The sequence below is a fragment of the Dipodomys merriami genome, unplaced genomic scaffold, assembly GCF_024711535.1.
Source record: "Dipodomys merriami isolate MVZ:Mamm:240054 unplaced genomic scaffold, mDipMer1.0.p SCAF_55, whole genome shotgun sequence".
NCBI lineage: Eukaryota > Metazoa > Chordata > Mammalia > Rodentia > Heteromyidae > Dipodomys > Dipodomys merriami.
The window spans coordinates 2,349,931-2,369,899 of record NW_027206124.1 but is presented as its reverse complement, the minus strand read 5'-3'; the positions used below and the strand labels follow the sequence as shown (position 1 = coordinate 2,369,899).

General features: G+C 50.1%; 2 protein-coding genes and 1 pseudogene across 2 annotated transcripts in view; 1 reads left to right on the top strand and 2 right to left on the bottom strand.

Annotated features, from left to right (window-relative positions):
• Window positions 1-10,148, top strand: part of Ddx17 (DEAD-box helicase 17) — a 21,354-nt gene extending 11,206 nt beyond the window's left edge. The window contains exons 9-13 of the mRNA XM_069999532.1: window positions 1,010-1,120; window positions 1,950-2,011; window positions 2,414-2,473; window positions 6,395-6,631; window positions 7,437-10,148. Of these exons, the coding sequence (XP_069855633.1) occupies window positions 1,010-1,120; window positions 1,950-2,011; window positions 2,414-2,473; window positions 6,395-6,631; window positions 7,437-7,942 (976 nt within the window). The 3' untranslated portion in view covers window positions 7,943-10,148. The remainder of the gene's footprint in view (window positions 1-1,009; window positions 1,121-1,949; window positions 2,012-2,413; window positions 2,474-6,394; window positions 6,632-7,436) is intronic.
• On the bottom strand, window positions 1,311-1,401 carry LOC138811951 (small nucleolar RNA U3; annotated as a pseudogene).
• Window positions 10,147-19,969, bottom strand: Kdelr3 (KDEL endoplasmic reticulum protein retention receptor 3). The gene is made up of 5 exons (XM_069999533.1): window positions 19,738-19,969; window positions 15,384-15,484; window positions 13,383-13,541; window positions 11,729-11,981; window positions 10,147-10,756 (listed from the first exon to the last, which is right to left on the bottom strand). Exons 1-5 carry the CDS (start codon window positions 19,826-19,828, stop codon window positions 10,716-10,718), a joined length of 645 nt encoding a protein of 214 aa, XP_069855634.1. The 5' UTR covers window positions 19,829-19,969; the 3' UTR covers window positions 10,147-10,715.

Below are 19,969 nucleotides of genomic sequence, written 5' to 3'. Positions count from 1 at the left end.
GTGATCCTCATATCTCAGCTTCCTAAGTAGCTAGGATTATAGGCATGAGCCACTGGCTCCTGGCTGACCAATACCTTTTTTGAGGCCTGGAAACCTAAAAAAAAAAAAAAATTCACTGCTGGAGCGGGGCACCAGTGGCTCATACCTGTCCACCTTAGCTGCTTAGGAGGTGGAGATCAGCAATTTAAAAAAGTCTACCTCACTCAGTAGTAAAGTGCAAGCAGAAGGATCACAGCGAAGGCTGGCCTGGGCATAAAATTAAAAAGCAGTTGAAGAGCTGGGAAGTTGGTTTAGTAGTAGAGTGCTTGCCTCACATGCATGAGGCCCTGGGTTCGATTCCTCAGCACCACATAAGCAGAAAAAAGCTGTGGCTCAAGTGGTAGGGCACTAGCCTTGAGCTAAAGACCTGAGGGATAGTGCCGAGACCCAGAGTTCAGCCCCTCTCTCCTCCCCCCCCCCAAAAAAAAAACAATTAAAGCCAGGTGCTGTTGGCTCATGCTAGCAGAAGGCTGGCATATCAGGGGCACAGTTCAAAGCCAACCTAGTCAAGAAAAGTCCCAGCCATTTATCTCCAAGTAATCACCAGAAAACTGGAAGTGGACCTTGGCTTAAGTGGTAGAGCACCAGTCTTGAGTAAGACTAATGGGAATACCCAGGCCCTGAGTTCAGGCTCAAGAGTGGCAAACAGTAGGAGGAGGGGGAGGGGGAGGCCTAGAGAGAAGCATTGAAGTTGTGGAGCATCTGTAGCAGGTGCAGAGCCTTGCTTTTTTTTTTCACAGTGCCTCTTCTAGGAAGGTTGCATTTGTATTTTAAGATCAGAGTGTTGCTTAGTGCTATGTCTTTTTTTTTTTCCCAAAGTTTTAAAGGTAATGTGTAAAATATTATGCTGGGATTATAGGCATGTACCGCCATACAAAGCATGTATGTTTGGGAGTTACTGCAGTGATCCTCTATATAATATCCAGAGAGATTTTTTCTCTGATGACTGCATTGTCGGTCTTATTTTCAGGTTGATTCAACTGATGGAGGAAATAATGGCTGAAAAGGAAAACAAAACAATCATCTTTGTGGAGACAAAGAGGCGCTGTGATGACCTCACTCGCAGGATGCGCAGGGACGGGTGAGTACCAAAACTAAACAGGGATAGCATTGCCTTCCCTTCCCAGTAAGGGCTAGTTAACGTATTCCTTTGTTTTTGTGGTGTGGGTCTTTGAGCTCCAGGCTTTGTACTTTGTAGACAGGTGTTCTACCACTTGAGTCATGCCTCTAGTTACATAGGTTCTTTTTTTTTTTTTTTTTTTTTTTGAGGCAAAAGACTTCTTTTTATTCAAGATACTCTACACGATCAGTGAGATTTCTCTAGTAACAAACTATAGAAATGATCCCTGAAAGTATAGTCTTTACATAGGTTCTTTTTATGGCTCAGTTTTCCTTTTTTATTTTTGTTGGTGATGGGGCTTGAACCTTGGGCCTGTGTGTTGTCCCTGAGCTCTTCAGCTCAAGGCAAGCGCTCAAACACTTGAGCCACAGTACCACTTCCGTTTTCTGATGGTTAATTGGAGATGAGAGTCTCACCGACGTTTCTTGCCTGGGCTGGCTTTGAACCAGGATCCTCAGGTTCCAGCCTCCTGAGTAGCTGGGATTACAGGTGTGAGCCACCAGCACCTACCTAGTTGTCCTTATTTATTTGTTTGTTTGTTTGTTTGTTTTGGGTCCAGTCGTGGGGCCTGAACTCTGGGCCTGGGCGCTGACCCTCAACTCTTCAGCTCAAGGCTAGCGCTCTACCACTTGAGCCACAGCGCCACTTCTGGCTTTTTTCTTCTTGCTTATGTGGTGCTGAGGAATCGAACCCAGGGTCTCAGGCATGCAAGGCAAGCGCTCTACCACTGAGCCACCTTCCCAGTCCCTAGTTGTCCTTTTTTAAAGCATTCTAAATTTTCTTTTAACAGTTGGCCTGCTATGTGTATCCATGGAGACAAGAGTCAACCAGAAAGAGACTGGGTCCTTAATGGTAAGTTTTAAAAGGAGGCATTTTCAATGAATTTTCCCCAAAATGTCAGGGTAAATATTTTGGCTTTATAGATCAAATAGTGGCTGAGCTCTACCAGAACTAGTCAAAGACAGGACAGGAAAACATAGCCAGGCTGTGTTCTTGGAAAGCTTTATTCACAAAAAAAAAAATAGAATTAAAAAACGGTGCTGTACCAGATTTGACCTCACGGCATCTCTGAGGTCCTATCTTAGCATGTTTCCTATTACATAAGGCAAGGCCCATTGTGTGAATGGGAGAGGAGAGTACATACTTCAGAAATGAACAACACTCACCAGAGGGAAGGGTTGCAAGTTTAAGTCTTCTCTGAGATTGCGTAACCTGGCTTTCATGGTGTGTTTTTGTTTGTTTTTTTTTTTACAGAGTTTCGTTCTGGAAAGGCTCCCATTCTCATTGCCACGGATGTAGCCTCCCGTGGGCTAGGTTTGTATAGACAGGCGCCTCTGTCACTGGCTTATGTATCTTTTTGGTTTAAAGGTTTGTTTGCCATTTCAAATTTAGAGTTGTATACACATGTATTCAGTCAGAAGGAATGCAATTGTGGTCATCTCCCCACTCCCGCCCTCCTTTTTTATTTTTTTTATTTTTTATTCTTGGGTGAGTTTTTGGGGTTGGGTTTTTGTTTCCATTTTCTTTTTATTTTCAGTCTTCCTGCTCCTAACAAACAGGCTTTAGTCTGCAGCAAGGCCTAGGCATGACTGCTGAGTTAGAGGGAGAGGAGACATTGCATCGAACAGTGTAACTTCTGGCTGGCTTAACTCTTAATTCCTGACTAGATGGAAGGAGCCTAAGAGAACTAGCTTCTTCAGTTATTATTTTCCCATTACGATAGATAGGGAGAGGGTTGGTTCTGTGAATGCTTATTAAATAGGCTTTAATAAATATATAATGTACTACCTATTTAAATATGCCTTGCCCAGTATTACTGAAGTAAAATACCACTGAGCAGTTACCCCTTCTCTCACCCATACATCTTAAGTTTTCAGTCCTTAATGATGTACAAATAACCTGTGGTACTTTCATCCCATTATTTTGAACTAAAGTCTGACTCACAACTTTAATATTTTAAGGCATTTTAGCTGGGTGTGGTGGTACATTCCAATAATTCCAGTCCTCACGAGGCTGAGGCAGAAGGATTGTGAATTTGAGGCCAGTTTGGGACGGTATCAAGACCCTGTGTTGGAGGGGAGGGGTATTCTATCACAAGGAAATCTAGAAGAGTATTGATAGGTGTTTAATTTCCTGTCAAGTAAGGTGAGAAGTACCATATGCCCTTATACTATTTAGTATGAAGAGGATAGCATTCAAACGAATAGGGAAGTGATGGGAACCATTCATTACCTGTTAGACTTCTCATTCCCTCCTTCAGAGGTGGTGGCCTACAGCCACGACAGGAAGCTGTCTCTGCCCTCCAAGGTCATGTCTTGGTCTGCGTTAGATCTTGGGCCTGTTGGGAGAGGAGGCGGAGTTCTGAAAGCACTTTCCATCATAGCTTTCAGTAATGGTGTTTTTGTTTTTTTTTTTTAAAACAGGCTTGCTATGTGCTGGTAGCTTCTTTGTGCATCTTGCCTAGACAATTAAAAACATTTGTTCCATGTCCCCTGCATTTTAAATGACATCAATTGGCTACCATTAGAATAATTTAGACTCTCATCCCACTCCCCTCGGCCACAGAGGGGACAGGAAAGGAACCCGAGTCTGTTTCTTGTTACGCAACCTCAGCTTGTGTTGGGCCCCTTTGTTCGCTGCCTTGTAAAAATCAAAAGGAGGGAGAAAACCCACCAACATGGCAGAATTCTGACCAAGGTCCTACAAGATCCTGGAAAGTGAAGGCTTCTACCTCACAGACAAGGGTGCGATTTTCAGCTGAGTCACCAGGCCTTTTTTCCCTTCCCGCCGAGCGATGGTCTCTTAGATGTTCCCTCAGGTAAGTTCCCGGAGTCCCATGATTTTCATAGTCATCTTCAGCCAACCACTACTCCCTGTCCACTGGGATTTTTTTTTTTAATTTCTCCTTTTTTTGTTGAACCTACACACTGTTGAACTAAAAGCATTGAATTGATTTTGTTTTGTTTTTTAACAGAAGCTTTGCTATCAACTGCAGATCACTCAGTACATGGCCAAGGCAAATCTCCACTGGCCCGAAGCCGCTCTAGATGAGCCTGTTGGCTAGTCGTAGACCCTCTCCTAGTTAGCCATCGAGACGCGGGCCTTGCCAGGGCTTCCTGGACCCAAGGTCCTCGTCCTAGGCAGCTGGCCAAAACATTAACGTATGTTTCAATCTCTTACCCTGCTACAGCATCTCCTCTAAAGACAGCAAGATAATACTGTGGCAGTGCACAAATAACAGCAGGGCGCGCTTGCCTGGAGAAGCCAGATTCTGCGCCTGCTCCTTTGTGCCCTCGGCCAGCTATGTGCACACACAGGACATCTTTCTAAGCTGAAGAACTTGCACCCTGTCTGCCCCTTTTGAGCCCCTCCACAAGGGAACTATTGGCTGCAGCCACACTGCTTGCTGCTTCTGTGCATCCAAGGGCAGTCATTTTGGTTCTGCCTGCCACACTCACACTCGGTAACTAGGTGTGAGCGCTCAGGAGTGGTGTTGAGGCTCTGAAGATGTGGTCGTGAGCACGCATCGTCCTGCCCCTTAGCTCCATCCACTCCTGCCCTCTTTAAGTTTTTTTTCTTTATGACATCAACGACTCTAGCTGGAGACTCACGCTGCCCCCTGTGATAAGTGCCTTCTCGTCTTTCTGGTGTGATTCAGGACTTTAGGGGTCAGTAACGACCGAGGAGCCTTTATTGTAATAAGAAACAGACCTAACGCCCCCTCTCCCCATGCCCGTAACAACAGCCGATTTTTTTTTTTCTAATCATCTCCCCATCCCCCTGAAATTAATCCAGTCTGGGCAATAGATGCAGTCTGACCCTTTGGATGTAACATTTTTTTAATAATTACTTTTTCTACAATCACCCCAATTATCCTTGGGGGAGGCGTTGGAGGACCTGAAATTTTTACCCGAACCCAGGTTCTCCGGTGCTTGGCAACCAAATGGGGCTACAGAGAAGCATCTAAGCCAGTTCACAGAGCGAGCGTGTGTGGGGACTTCTCACTGCCACGGACCCTTGATGCATGCTCCCCGCGCTCCAGTGGTCCCGTGTCAGAAGGCGGAGTTTTCGAAAGGAGGCCGCCAAAAATAAAAGACAAAGAGACGGGATCGGCTGCAGCGGTTTCCCAAAGGAGGAGGGAGTGTGCATCGGTCTGGTAACAAACAGAGAATGTTTTTTAATTATTTATATCACAAAAAATCTGTGTTTTATCTAGGATATTTCCGGAATATTCTTTGTAAAATGCAGATTTTTTTTTCCACCAAACATTAGGATTCTGTTATATTCTTAAATTTGTTGGTTGAAGTAGGTAATCCACGTAGTGAATGCATTACACTAACATTTACACCCTTTCTGGTAGGTGGCTCAGCCCGGTCCCCAGCCGCAGACCGCATTAAATGTGTCTCATGTTTCAAGGGTTTTCCCTTTGTTTTTGGCAATCCATTTCATTATCTAGTTCCCATGGACAGTCTCTGATTGTGGAAACAGTACTTAGTTTGAAATAACCTTGAGTTGAGCAAAACAAAAACAAAAAACCTTCAGAAGCTGGGCTTAGTAGTAGAGTGAAATTTTAGTGTAATGTGCTCTTGTGGCAATTGAAGGGGGAAAAGTAATCCTGGGTGTCTGCAGAGGAAAAGAGGTGTGCTTCGGTGCTGATGAGTTTTGTAAACTTAAGAGCAAGGAAAGAATTAACCTGAATGTTGTAAGTTACCTTGGGAATGTAGTAGTAAGGTACTGAAGTTCCTTTTTGTGTGTTGCTCTGTGACTGGTGCAAGGTAAGTTTATTGTGTTGTTGGTAGATTTTTGCCAGGCTTCTCCCAACAGAGTAGAAGTGATTTGACCCTGCGTCTTCTCAGAGGTCTCTGCTCTCATGCTGTCTACATCTGGCTCTGAGGAGGGTGGCGCAGGAGTGCGCAGGTCTGAAGACCATGGCGCAGCTCCTGCAGTAGATCACTTACTGCAGAAGTAGCAGGAGTTGGGATGGTCGAAACGGATTGCCTTAGGATTCAGAGCAAAGATGGGCAAGTCCCGCCTACGTCCCAAGAATCACTGATCTTCTTCTGCTCTGTTGGGATGAGTCTTTCATTTTTTGTTCCTGCTCAGAGTGGTTACTAATTTGATCTTCTCTCCTCTTGCTGTCATCTGCACTCGTGCTTCCCTCCTGTTGTGGGCACGTCCTTTGCCTTCTCTCTCTGCCACGTCAACCTACACACTGACTCGACATTGCCGCTGAAGACGTGGAAGATGTCAAGTTTGTGATCAACTATGACTATCCTAACAGCTCAGAGGATTACGTGCACCGCATTGGCCGAACAGCCCGGAGCACCAACAAGGGCACTGCCTATACTTTCTTCACCCCAGGGAACCTAAAGCAGGCCAGAGAGCTGATCAAAGTGCTAGAAGAGGCCAATCAGGCCATTAATCCAAAGCTGATGCAGCTGGTGGACCACAGAGGCGGCGGCGGCGGCGGGGGTAAGGGTAAATCCTGGAGTTATCCAGGTACTGCCAAGATCTCTTTTCTGTTTACTTGTGCCTTGCTTTTTTAAGCCTGTGCAGTGTGTTGCTAGAGAGAATGTGGCGAAATGCTTAAGGTTGTTATTCATCACTTTTCCTTAAAGTCTTATCGCATGACTGTGCTACTTAAGCAGCCCAGCATTTTTGTCGGTTACTAGGCTTAAACTGACGTTTCGATTTAGCAGTACTTGGCCTGTTTAAAATGAAGCTAAACCAGCCAGGTATCTGTAATGCCACATGTCTGTAATTCCAGCACCCCAGTGGCTGGAATGTTTAAAAACAGTTGTGCAATAAAGTAGGCTTCATGGCTTCCAGTTGGTTTTTTGTGGTGGTTTGTTTTTTGGGCGGTTGTGGGGCTTGAACTCGGGGACTGGGCACTGTCTCCAGCTTTGTCGCTCTACCACTTTGAGCCACTAGTTCTGGTTTTCTGGTGATTGAGAGTCTCTTGACTTTTTTTGCCCCTGCTGGCTTCGAACTGCAATCCTTAGATCTCAGTCTCCAGATCTCAGTCTCCTGAGTGGCAAGGCGCTATTGCCAGTGCCCAGCAGCTCCCACTTTGATATAGTAAGATAGTTAAGATTGCAGTTTTTGGTGGTCCTCAGGAAATACCCTAAAAGGTGAAAAGTGGAGTAAAATACTGATTTAGCTTGCCTGGCTACCAGATGAAGGGAACAAATTGTACTCTTCGTCCCCATTTAATTTTTTTATATTATGCGTGGATCACATACCTGCCATTAAAAAACTACCTGTACCCTCCCCCCAGGAGGCCGCTCTCGATACCGGACTACTTCTTCTGCCAACAACCCCAACCTGATGTATCAGGATGAATGTGACCGGAGGCTTCGAGGAGTCAAAGATGGTGGACGGAGAGATTCTGCGAGCTATCGGGATCGCAGTGAAACCGATAGAGCCAGCTATGCTAATGGCAGTGGCTATGGAAGTCCGAATTCTGCCTTTGGAGCCCAAGCAGGCCAATATACCTACAGTCAAGGCACCTATGGGGCAGCTGCCTATGGCACCAGTGGCTATACAGCCCAGGAGTATGGTGCTGGTACATACGGAGCTAGTAGCACCACCTCAGCTGGGAGAAGTTCTCAGAGCTCCAGCCAGCAGTTTAGCGCGATAGGCCGGTCTGGGCAGCAGCCGCAGCCTCTGATGTCACAACAGTTTGCACAGCCTCCAGGAGCTACCAACATGATAGGTTACATGGGGCAGACGGCCTACCAGTACCCGCCCCCGCCCCCGCCCCCGCCCCCCTCGCGGAAGTGAGCCCTTTGGCAAATGGCTCCCACAAGCTAAAACATCTAAAGGAACGCTGTCTTTTCTTTTTTTTTTTTTTCTTCCTATTTTTCTTTTTTCCCTTGCTCTTCCACACTTCTCTTTCATTGTTTTTCCCCCTCCCAACCATTGTGATTGTCTTTTCATGCAGATTAGTTAGAACTCACTGCCAGGTTTCTTCTGCCCACCAAAAGTGATCCAGTCTTCAGTAACAGGTTTTGTAAAAAAAAAATATATATATATATATATACACACATACATATATATGTCTGACTGGAGGAGATGAATTTCCCCCAACTTGCATGTTGAGGATATTTGAGCTAGTTTTCCTCTTCAAATGTAAACCTAATGGCCCTTTTATGGGAGCCCTGAGTTGGGGGGGTGGGAGGGCTGACTTGGGCAGGAGGAGGAGGAAGAAGGCATCTGTGCTCTAAATTGCTCTCAGAACTGGGTTAGAAAGCCGAGAGGGATTTCCCATAATGGGCTTGCCATTGCTCGAGTTTGATCAGGGTTCAGGCCCAGATGACTGAAGACACTGCTTTGTCATTGTCATTAAGGATGTGTTTTTAATTTAAAACCACCAGTTGATGGTATTGGTTTGGCATATGGGCCCAGGCAACCAAAGACCATCTATGAAATTCACTTTCTAGCCAGACTGCTGTGAGCAAATGAACATACACAAATGCTCACAGAAGTGCGTTCACCTGCAGTATAAAAGGCACCTTTAATTATAAACAGTGTACTCGAAGTGGGCAGATGATTTTCCTTTGAAACTCAGTATTTGTAGAAGTAGAATGAGAGCAACTCTTTGCCGGCGCCTCTGCCCATTTGACCAAATAATCTTGAGCAAGATTTCACTGTGCACTGGTCTCCCCAGTCCTGCAGTGCTTTCTAACGGCTGGTGTGCTGGTGTGCGTACTCTCCACAGGTAGGTAGTATCTAGGACACGCTCTGGGGGCCTTTTTATTTTGCCTCCATGTGAAGGTAGGTGAGTTGACCCCCCTGCTGGAGGTACTGCCTTACCCAGCTGCCAGCCACAGCAGATGGACCTGGAAAGCATTCTCTGCTTCCGTGTTCACTGTGCCCAGGTAGGGCAGCAAGGCAGTCGGCTCCGAGCCTTTGCCTGACCCTGTGTGGAAGGAGGGCTCCGCCTCCGAGCCCCCTCCCTGTGCTTCCGGCGGCAGTTTGCTGGAGGAAGGCTCCCCAGCTGCCTTCTTGGGCTGTGGCTTTCGAGTGCTTGCTGGTTTGTAACACCTGACCATTAAGATGATCTCTGAAGGTTTTATTTTTGTTTTCCCTTTAAAACCCTTCAGGGAGAGAAAAGGGATGGTTTCTGAGGGGTTCTCAAAGTATGATTCAATGTGCAACAGATACAGGTAGGTTGTCAGCATAAGCTGAAATTGTGCATGTGAAAACTTGGACAGCCTTTTTTTTTTTTTTCTCCAACTTTCTTTTTCTCTTCTTTCCCCCTCTTGTAGAAGTTGAGGCCGAGTGGGGAGGACAGTAGGCATAGAAGAAACGTAAAACTGCTCTGTGCTTGCAACCAAAGTGCCGTGTTTCTCTGCTCCCAAAACATGTCTGAGCACTGGCCACACGCTGTTGTGGACATTTCTGCAGCCACATTCAGGTTGATCCCCCCCCCCCCCCTTTTAAATAGATTAGGTCCTACTCTATGGCTCTCAAACACATCTGTTTCTGGGACAGGCTGTCTGGGTACGTGAGCAGTGTAGTATGAGTCACTTGCTTGCCCTCTTCAGTGAGGAATGTTGTGAACAGGAAATAGCAGTGCATTGGCCATTGCAAAAGCTCTTGGTGGCCTGAGTATAGCTCTGAGGTTGTGCTCTTGGGTTGAGAGTAAGAGTGGTGAGTCCTGGCTGGCTGGTGGTAGTAGTGGAAAGGGCTTCAGTATTAAGCCAGGGGCTGCTGCTCCCCATCCTCCCCCCCTCCCCCAACAGTTTATTGTGCAGACCTCTCAACTAAAAGGCTAGTGGCTTTTGCTTGGGATCAGTGCTCTCCTCATGTCCTTGCTGGTCTCTGAACACATTCCTGTCGTGTTAAGACTTGAAAGATTTGTAGGCGTGTGATGTTGAGGCACAGGAGGCAGACTAAGAGCAATGTTACTATTCTTAGTTTGTAAATTGTCCTTTTGATACCATCTTGTTTCCTTTTGTAGGTATAAATAAAACACTTGACAATACGGTGTGAGCTGTTTATTCTCTAAAGCTTCTGAATAGTTGCTTGTCCTTAACACTACTTTTGCTTCAAGACAAAAACTTGAGTAGACAGCCCACATAGCACCTGGTGGGACCAGCCAACCTTAGTGTAGATTGGTCCTAATGTGAGACAGTTTGAGGCACAAGACGAAGGATACCTGGGGATGAGTGCTTAGTGTCCAGCTCCGCAGAAATTGATGGGCTTAAAGGGGAGGCACAAAATTAATGCTTGCCGAGAATGGTCAATTTGGTTTGCTTGTGCTTGAAGTGATAAGGAAATGAACTGTGACTGTCACCTGCAGTTGACACTGTGTGTGTGTGTGTGTGTGTTTCCTGCCCCTAATGCTCCAGCTGATCACTTGGTCTGGCTGTTCTTTTGCTCTGGGGTGTTCACAGGGTGGTACTTGAGAGGGATTAACAAGGCCCTGGTGGCTAGACAAACGTGCTGCACTCTAATCCACACAAGTATTTTTTTTTTTACTAGTACATAGGGTCCCAAATCCTGCATCTGTCAGTGTCCTCGTTACAGTGTTGATCATCTCTGGGAGTCCTCAAATTGGCATAGGAAGACTTAACTTCTTTCCCTTAAGGACTGGAAAAAAAAAGTGGAAATGAACTTAGAATTTTGGCTGATGAAAAGGCCGTTTTATGACTGATCTAGTCTCCACATGTAGCTGTCAGCAGGTGTTGGGTTTTGGAAGCAGGTTAGTCATGAGGCTCCTAGCTCCCATCTTGTGCGTGCTGACAGCCCACCCTTACACCTCCCTCACGTGCTAAACTCTCTAGGTCTCTAGTCTCAGCTTCGCCTCCACTCAGCCCGTTTTGTCCTTATCTCTACCAATTGCTGGTGGCAGCCACCGTGGTTGGAGCTCCACCTCACGTACCTGAGCCACACATTGGGGGTGTTTTGGAAGGCTCAAGTTCTCCAGGTCTCACCCTTCTGGGTATCTTAGGATTGCTGGCATAATTAATGGGTTGTTGGGCTGGGAAGGTGGCTCAAGTGGTAGAGCGCTTGCCTTGCATGCCTGAGGCCTTGAGTTCGATTCCTCAGCACCACATAAGCAAAAAGAAAAAAGCCAGAAGTGGCGCTGTGGCTCAAGTGGTGAGCATTAGCCTTGAGCTGAAATGCTGAGGGACAGCGCCCGGGCTCAGAGTTCAGGCCTCACAACCAGACCCAAAAAAAGAAAAAGAATTAATGGGTTGTTTTCTTCCAAGTGACCCTTAGTCCCCCTGGCAAGTTAATGCCGTCCTGTTCCTCTGGCTCTTGTGGCTCTGTGGGGAATCGCCGTGGCTGGGCTGAGTCTGGTGGGTACTCCAGTTCTCTGGTTCCTCCTGACTGCCTCCCTAGTGCTGGCACTAGGCATGCACCATTATATCTTCTTGAAACGCCTCCTAAACATGCCCAGTCAAGCATATCAAATGTCACTGGCTTGCACAGGACACACTACTGGGTCTGCTTCTACCCACCCCCCGCACCAGCACTTTCCTGAAAGTGATAGGGGGAAGCTCCACTGGTGTCTGGGTATCTGGAGCAGGTGTGTACCCGCAGCACTGCTTAGCCTACCTTTGGTCACATACAAGTAGAAGAAGTCACAGTAGAAGATGGTCTGCACTACTCCTGACACCACTGCGATCTGGTCATAGAAATTCTCCGTCTGGTATCGCCTGATCCAGTTGGCCAGGTAGAGCAGTCGGTAGAGCCCCAGGAAGAACAAGTAATGGGTGGTGATGGTCTCAGCCTCTCCTGTCTTGCTGATCATGAAGAGCTGGGGCAGGATGGCCACTGACTCAAGGTAGATGGAAAAAGTCCAGAGGATCTGCCCAAGAGAAGCAGAGGAGGCTGGGCAGGGCAGAGGCTTTAGGGGGCTATAAATGCTGACCAGGTGTGCTTACCAGAGCAAATGGCTTTTTTGGGGGGGGGGCTTGAACTCGGGCTGGGCACTGTCCATGAGCTCATGCTCAAGGCTAGGCTCTACCACTTCCAGTCACTAAACTTCCAGTCTAGTTTTCTGGTGGTTAATTTGAAGAGTCTCAAATTTTCCTGCTTAGGCTGGCTTTCCATGATCTCAGCCTCCTAAGTAGCTAGGATTACAGGCATGAGCCGCCAGCACTTGGAGGAGCTTTTTAACTTTTATGGACATGTGCTCATTTACAGTGCTGGAGATCAGTCCAGAGCCTCCAGTGCGAGCTCTCTGCTGTTGGCCATATCCACACTTGCATACTGCAACTCCACCCTTGGAGCTCTATAAATATGAAATGGGTGTGGATGTGGGTGTGTGCGGGTACTGCGGTGTGAGCACAGGCCTGGGCACTTTTCCTTAGCTACTTTGCTCAAAGCTGGTAGTCATCTACTTGAGCCACAACTTGCATTCTGGCTTTGTGCTGGTTGGTTGGAAATAGAAACCTCATAGGTTTGTCTACCCAGACTGGCTTCAAAATGATCCTCAGATCTCAGCCACCTGAACAGTCCAGATTAGTAGGTGGGAGCCACCTGCCTCTGGTTGGAATTTGTAGGGGGCTGGGGGAGTGGTAGGGTCCCGGGTCTTGAACTCGGAGCCTGGGTGCCATACCTGAGCTTTTTGTTACTCAAAGCTAGTGCTCTACCACTTGAGCCATAGCTCCACTTCTGTTTTTTTTCCCAGGCTGGCTTCAAACCACAGTCCTCAGACCTCAGGCTCCTGAGTAGCCAGGATTACACGTGTGGGCCACCAGTGCCCATCTTGGGATGTAATTTTTTTTTTTTTCCTCCTAGTCATGGGGCTTGAACTCAGGGCGTGAACACTGTGCTTGAGTTGCTTTTTCTTTTGCTCAAGGTTAGCATTCTACCACTTGAGCCAACAGCACCACTTCCAATTTTTTCTATTTATGTGGTGCTGAGGAATGGAACCCAGGGCTTCATGCATGCTAGACGAGCGCTCTACCCCAAGCCACATTCCCACCTCAGAATGTAATTTTCTTAAGATTGCAAAATAGTGAGTCTACATCAGGATCTCCAGAGAGGCTGCTGCCACCAAGGCTACCACCCAGGCCTGGACTCTAGAGATCTGCTAGTCTGGGACACAGCAGCATGATTACTACAGGCCAGCCTCCCCCCACCATGTGGAGCTCAGTGACCCGCTCTTGGGCGATGGGTACAACTTCAATGGCCTAGCATCGCAGGCAAAAGTGAGGCAGAGGGGCAGCCCTGCACTCGGGGCTGGGGCCAAGCACCTCCTCACCTCCAATGGTGTGAAGCTGTAGTTCTCCAGGAAGGAGAGACCGACGACCGGCACCAGGAGAAACTCCAGACGGAACGTGTCGTTCTCAATGTCAAATGTCTTCCGAAATTTCCCATAGATCATGTACACTGTGACATAGGCACAGAGGAGAAAAACCACCTAAAAAGAGAAAGAAATGGAAACCAAGTTTTTCCCAGCCGCAGGGCAGTGTTTTGTGTCTTGTGTTAACAAACCAAGTGTGTGTGTGGTGCCAGGGGCCCACAAACTCCCTCACCCCGCCTGCCAATTTTACTTTTGGAACAGCTCAGACTGTCTCCAACTCAAAGACCCATCTCCACTATACCTGCCTTGATGACCCTTCTGAGAAATAAGCGCTGCTTTGTAAACGGGACCACAAAGGGCCAAAGGCGTAGCAGTGTGTGACAGCACACGTCTACAATCCAGCAGTTGGGAGGTAGAGGCTAGAGGATCAAGGTCCAAGGCCAGCCTGGCCAAGAATCAAAAGTGTCTGGCAAGCAGAACCAGACTTTTCAAGGGTTCAGCAGTGGCAGCACAGCCGCCGGGAAGCCTGCAGCTTCTGTGTCATGGCTGGCGAGCATTCTGCCACAGGACCATTGGTGGTCCTGTGACATTCTCTGATTAGGAGGAGCACACACTGGCTTCATTCAGATGTGGCCCCTGACCGTCTTGGGGCTGCCGTGGACACAGGCCACAGTCCCAAGCCCCAGCATCATGTCCATCTCAAGACTGCCAGCCCTCCCATCCCTGCTGGTCTCTCCTCAGTCACCCACTACACAGCCCTCACTCCTGTCCAAGGGCTTTGGCCCCAGCAATGCCTTCGGCATGGAATGCCCTTCCTCCAATGGCCACAGGCTGGTTCCTTGTCACAGACCTTAGCCAACCATGGCTGGTTTTGGATTATCTGCCTAGCCCTGTTCCTGATCGATGGCTGGCTAGTGTCTCTAAAATCGGAGTAGCATGAGAACAGGGGCTCTGTTTGCCTCATGAGCCTGGTCCAGAGGCAGGAGAGAAGATTGCATGGGCAGCCAGGAAATTTTTTTTTTTTTTTTGGTTGGTCATAGGGCTTGAACTCTGGGCCTCGACGCTGTCCCTCAGCTCTTCAACTCAAGGTGAGCGCTCTACTACTTGAGCCACAGTGCCACTTCCAGTTTTCTGGCTGTTTTTTTTTTTTTTTTGGTCAGTCATGGGGCTTGAACTATGGGCTTGGGCGCTGTCCCTGCACTCTTCAGGTCAAGGCGAGTGCTCTACCACTTGAGCTACAGCGCCACTTCCAGTTTTCTAGTGGTTTATTGGAGATAGGAGTCTCACAGTCTTTCCTGCCCAGGCTGGCTTTGAACCTCTATCCTCAGATCTCAGCCTCCTGAGTAGCTAGGATTACAGGTGTGAGCCACCAGCGGCCAGCCAGGAAAGTTTTCTGAAGGCTCAAGGCACCCATCTAATGAGTGTATTTTAGCATCTGGGTATGCAGTGGCTAATCTTTATTAGATGCTTGTTATATGGTGGAGTTTTCTGCACTGGCATCAATTACCTTGCTTATTATTGTTTATTTTGGTGCCAGCACTGCAGCTTGAACTCAGGGCCTTTGTGCTCTCCCTTAACTTTGTGCTCAACACTTAGCGCTCTACCACTTGAACAACTCCACTGCTGGCATTTTACTGGCTAACTGGAGAAATAAGTCTCATGAGCTTTCCTGCCCAGGCTGGCTTTGAACAGAAATCCTCACATCTCAGCCTCCTGAGGAGCTAGGATTACAGGGGTGTGTGCCACCAATGCCTGGCTAACTTTACTTCATTTCTCCCATGCAAACCCTCTACGCTAAATTCAAGTACCACCTTCTCCCTGCACAGGGGGCACAAGTGCAGGGAGGCTGGAGGCCCTGGCCACGCAGCAAACCAGGGGCTGGTACCAGGCTGCAGCAATCCCATCACCGCGACCATCACCACCATCACTGTCACCACAGCCACCGGCCGCTGCCCTCACCTTCATCACTGAGTTGTAGATGGAGATGAAGTTGGTGAAGAGGTCCAGGTACCTGGTGGTGAAGACCAGTGCGAAAAGGATCTGGCTCTTCCCAGAGATGCCTGTGCCAAGAAGGGACAGGAGACAATGAGGACACAGATTGGAGGACCAGGACAAGCCCCACCCACGCCACTGGAGTCCCTGCTCCCTTCAGTAAGTTGGAAGCCATTCCTCCCATAAAGACTCGGACACGGGCTGGGAATGTGGCTCAGTGGTAGAGCGCTTGCCTAGCATGCATGAAGTCCTGGGTTTGATTCCTCATTACCACATACACAGAAAATGCTGGAAGTGGCGCAGTGGCTCAAGTGATACAGTGCTAGCCTTGAGCAGAAGCAGCTCAGGGTCAGTGCCCAGGCCCTGAGTTCAAACCCCAGGTTTGGCAAAAAAACAAACAGACTTGAACACCAAGTTGCCAGTATTCTGGGTGAGGGGGGGTTGGGGTGATGTGCTGGGCTGTGTGGGGTATTGTGGTGTCTCTGCACTCCAACCCCAGAGCTCCATCTTGGGGACCAACTCAGTGACTCTGGGTGCAACGTACCAAGGAGACCAGAACAGGGGGAAGAAGGTGCAAAGAGGGCGGCATTTGAGTTGATTTTCCAAAATGCAGGTTTAAAAATCCCTTTCTTGGTTATCAAAATTATAGTCATAGCCAGGCACTGGTGGCTCACACCTGTCATCCTAGCAACTCAGGAGGCTGAGATCTGAGGATCACAGTTCAAAGCCAGCCTGGGCAGGAAAGTCTGTGAGACTCTTATCTCTAATAAACCACTAGAAAACCAGAAGTGGTGCTGTGGCTCAAGTGGTAGAGCAGTTGCCTTGAGCTGAAGAGCCCAGGGACAGGGCCCAAGCCCAGAGTTCAAGCACCACGACCGACCACAACCCTCAGATGTCAGCCTCCTGAGTAGCTAGGATTATAGGTGTAAGCCACCAGCGTCTAGTTCCCCCCAACATCACTTAGCTTCCCCCATTACTCCCCCATTCCACTGCCCCTCAGCCTAGTCATCCTCTTCTAATGACCCCTCAATGATCTTACCAAACCCTTTGTTGCTGTCCCCCGACCCCAATTCCATTTTCTATCTAGCATCCTAAGGGCTACTTTTTAAATTTCTTTTTCTTTTTTTTTTTTTTTTTGGTTGGTTATGGAGCTTGATCTCTGGGCCTGGGTGCTGTCCCTCAGCTCTTCAGCTCAAGGTGAGTGCTCCATCACTTGAGACACAGCACCACTTCTGGTTTTCTGGTGGTTAACCAGAGGTAAGAGTCTCATGGACTTTCCTGCCCGAGCTGGCTTTGAACCATGATGATCCCCAGATCTCAGCCTCCTGAGTAGTTACACCTACAAACATGAGCCTTCTTTTAAATTTCTCCTCCCAGTTCTTCTGTTCTTGGCAGTGTTGAGATTGAAACTCTAGACCTCACACTGCCAAACACACTTGAGCCATGCTCCAAGCCTTCTTTGCTTTGGTTAGTTTTGAGATAGGCTCTCACTTTATGTTCAGTCTTCCTGGACCTCATTTCTCCATTTTTCCACCTCCCAAGTAGCTAAGATGACAAGTATGAACCACCACACCCACATCTCATTGAGAGGGGCCTAATTTTCCCCAGGGCTGGCCTTGAACCCAGATCCTCCAGATCTCTGCCTCCTGACCAGCTTGAATGGCAGGCATGAGCTACAATGCCTGGTCACTGCTTCAAGCTCATAAGTGGTATCCAAACGCCTTTAAAATAGAACCAAGCCCTGTCCCAGCTCAGGAGCTCCTGCCCGTGCGGCTTCCTCCCCAGCCCCCTGCTCCCCTAACAGGGTAAGGGCATCTGCATTTTATTCCAAATGATGTCTGTGTGTGGGCTGAGAACAGTGTGGCCTGACCCAGCAGCTGGGTCCACCACACACCTACACCTACACGGCTTTACTAAGCACGCCTCTGGCGCTGGAGCCTGTTGGAGCTGGGGGGCGTTTCTTTTTCTTTAATTTTTGTCAGTCATGGGGCTTGAACTGAGGGCCTGGGCTCTGTCCTTGAGCTCTTTTACTCAAGGCTAGCGCTCTACCACTTTAAGCCACAGCGCCACTTCCAGTTTTCTAGAAAAAGTTTCCACTTTTTGGAGATAAAAATCTCATGGACTTTCCTGCCTGGACTGGCTTTGAACCGTGATCCTCAGATCTCAGCCTCCTGAGTAGCTAGGACTACAGGGATGAGCCACCAGCGCCCAGCAGTACATTTCTTGTTGAACATTGTTACCCCCTCCCTTGTTTTCTTCCACTTTCCCTTCCCCCATGGGGGCCATTTCTAACGACTGAGGGGGAACACTGCTAAAGCCGCTCCTGTCACAGCGGACGCAGGCCTTAGCTCCTCACTTATGAACTGAGATCCTCTCACACATGTGAAGGTGGACATGAGGAATAACGAGGACCAAATAGAGTACTGAGGGGGCTTGTGCACGTTGGGGAAAGGGACAGGGGAGCCCACGGCAGGGGGGCTGTGCAGACTGGGGCTAAGACCAGCTCTAAGCTGGGCTGGACACACACAAGGCCACCTCTGTGTCCTCACAGATACATATCAGAGCGAACCTGTTTAGGACAGTCCAGGAGGCAGCCTGTGGGGCCCTGGGCCTCCCACCCATTCTCCTGGAAGCCCTGGTCATTGACCACATTGCTCTCACTCTGTGTGTATGTGCGCGTGCGTGCATGTGCACACGCCCTGATTCAGGCCCTTGGGCTCTTGTTTAGCTTTTCTGCTCAAGGCTGGTGCTCTACCACTTGAGCTACACCTCCATTTCTGACTTTTTGCTGATTAACTGGACATAAAAGTCTCACAAGGGCTGGGAAGGTGGTTCAGTGGTAGAGCGCTTGCCTTGCATGCATGAGGCCCTAGGTTCGATTCCTCAGCACCACATAAGCAAAAAGAAAAAAGCCGGAAGTGGCACTGTGGCTCAAATGGTAGAGTGCTAGCCTTGAGCTGAAGAGCTGAGGGACAGCGCCCAGGCCCAGAGTTCAGGCCCCACGACCAGACCAAAAAAAAAAAAAAAAAAAAAGTCTCACGGACTTTTCTGCCCAGGCTGGTTTCACATCCCAATCCTCACATCTCAGCCTCCTGCGCAGCTAGGATTATAGGTGTGAGCCACCAACACCGGCTGTGCTTTCCTACTTTTGAATTTCACAAGACATCAATGGTTTCCCCCAAGGCAGGACATGCATGGAGACCAGCGCAGCATAGCCAGCCCAAGTCTGGCCAGTCCCCAAGGGGACCTTGGAGCCCATGTGGGCAAGAATGGCCAGGGGCAGCCCACCCTCTCAAGGCGCAGGCCAGACAGCAGGGGCCCAGGGTCACAGGGTGGAGCCTGGCTGCCTCGTGCATCGAGCAGGCCCCTTGGTGCTGATGGGCTGTGTGCACACCCGGCCCCAGCACCTAGGCCCCTCAGAAGCCATCCCATTTGCTCAGTGCTGCCCGGACGGCCATGGAGCCTAGCACAATGCGTGGCCCCGCGGGCTGGGAACAGCTCCCCCTCCCCCGTCGCCCCTCAGCATCCAGGCCCACTTTGCTGGAGCCAGACCCTGAAAGGGCTTCGAGTGCAGACCTCTCCACGCTCGGATGGCCTCTGCCTTTCCAAAGGATCCCCCCCCCCGCGCCCCCTGCTTCTGCCAGCCCCTGGGGGGGGCGGCCTCCACCTGCTCCCCCTCCAGATTCCACAAAGAGGGGCGTCCCCGCCCCCCCCCCCCCGCCTGATACCCTGGACCACTCTCCCTGCGTCACCATCCTCTGGGCCTTTCCAGGGCCCGGCCCGGGCTTGGAGGTCTCTCACGTTCGCACCCCCAGGAGTCCCAACGCTGTGGGCCCTTCCGGCCCCCCGCAGCGCGAGGCCGCTCCCGCCACGCGGCCCCTGCGCCCACGCCACCGTCCCCACCCGGGCGAGGAGGGCACGGGAGGCCGGACGGCTTCCCAGCACCCCGGCGATGTGGAGACCATCGGCCCAGCCCTGAGCGGGGCGAGCCGGGCGAACGCCGGACTCCTGGGGCGTCCCGGGCCCTGGGCTGGGGGGCACCGGCCACAGCACGCCCAGGGTCACCCCAAGGCGGGGGGAGAGGATGGACCCTGCCCGGGAAAGGGGGGCCGCTTGCTGAGTGTCCCCCCCCAGTGGGTGACTGGGGGGCGCGACCCCCTCCCTGCGGTCCCCGCGCCCTGCTCCTCACTTTGGGGGGAAGAGCTCTTTTTGAGCCCTTGAGGCCGGGGTCCCTTGTCCGGCCGCCGGGGGGGCAGGGTGTGGCCGGGCTCCCCCCGACTTGATTCCCCCCGTCCGGGCAGGGCCCCCCGGCGCCCCTCACCCGCGCAGCTCTTGGACCTCCAGATCTTCCCCAGGAGCAGAATCATGGCCAGGAGGTGGCTCAGGTCGCCGAGGATTCGGAACACGTTCATGGTCCCGCCGGCCGCTCCCGCGCCGCGGCAGCAAACTTCCAGGCAACTTTCTCGGGCGCGCGGGGCGCTGCCACGTCGCGGGCCGCGGCCTCGCGGTGCCCCAGGCCCTGCCCGCGCGCTCCGGCCCGCGCGCCCCCGCCT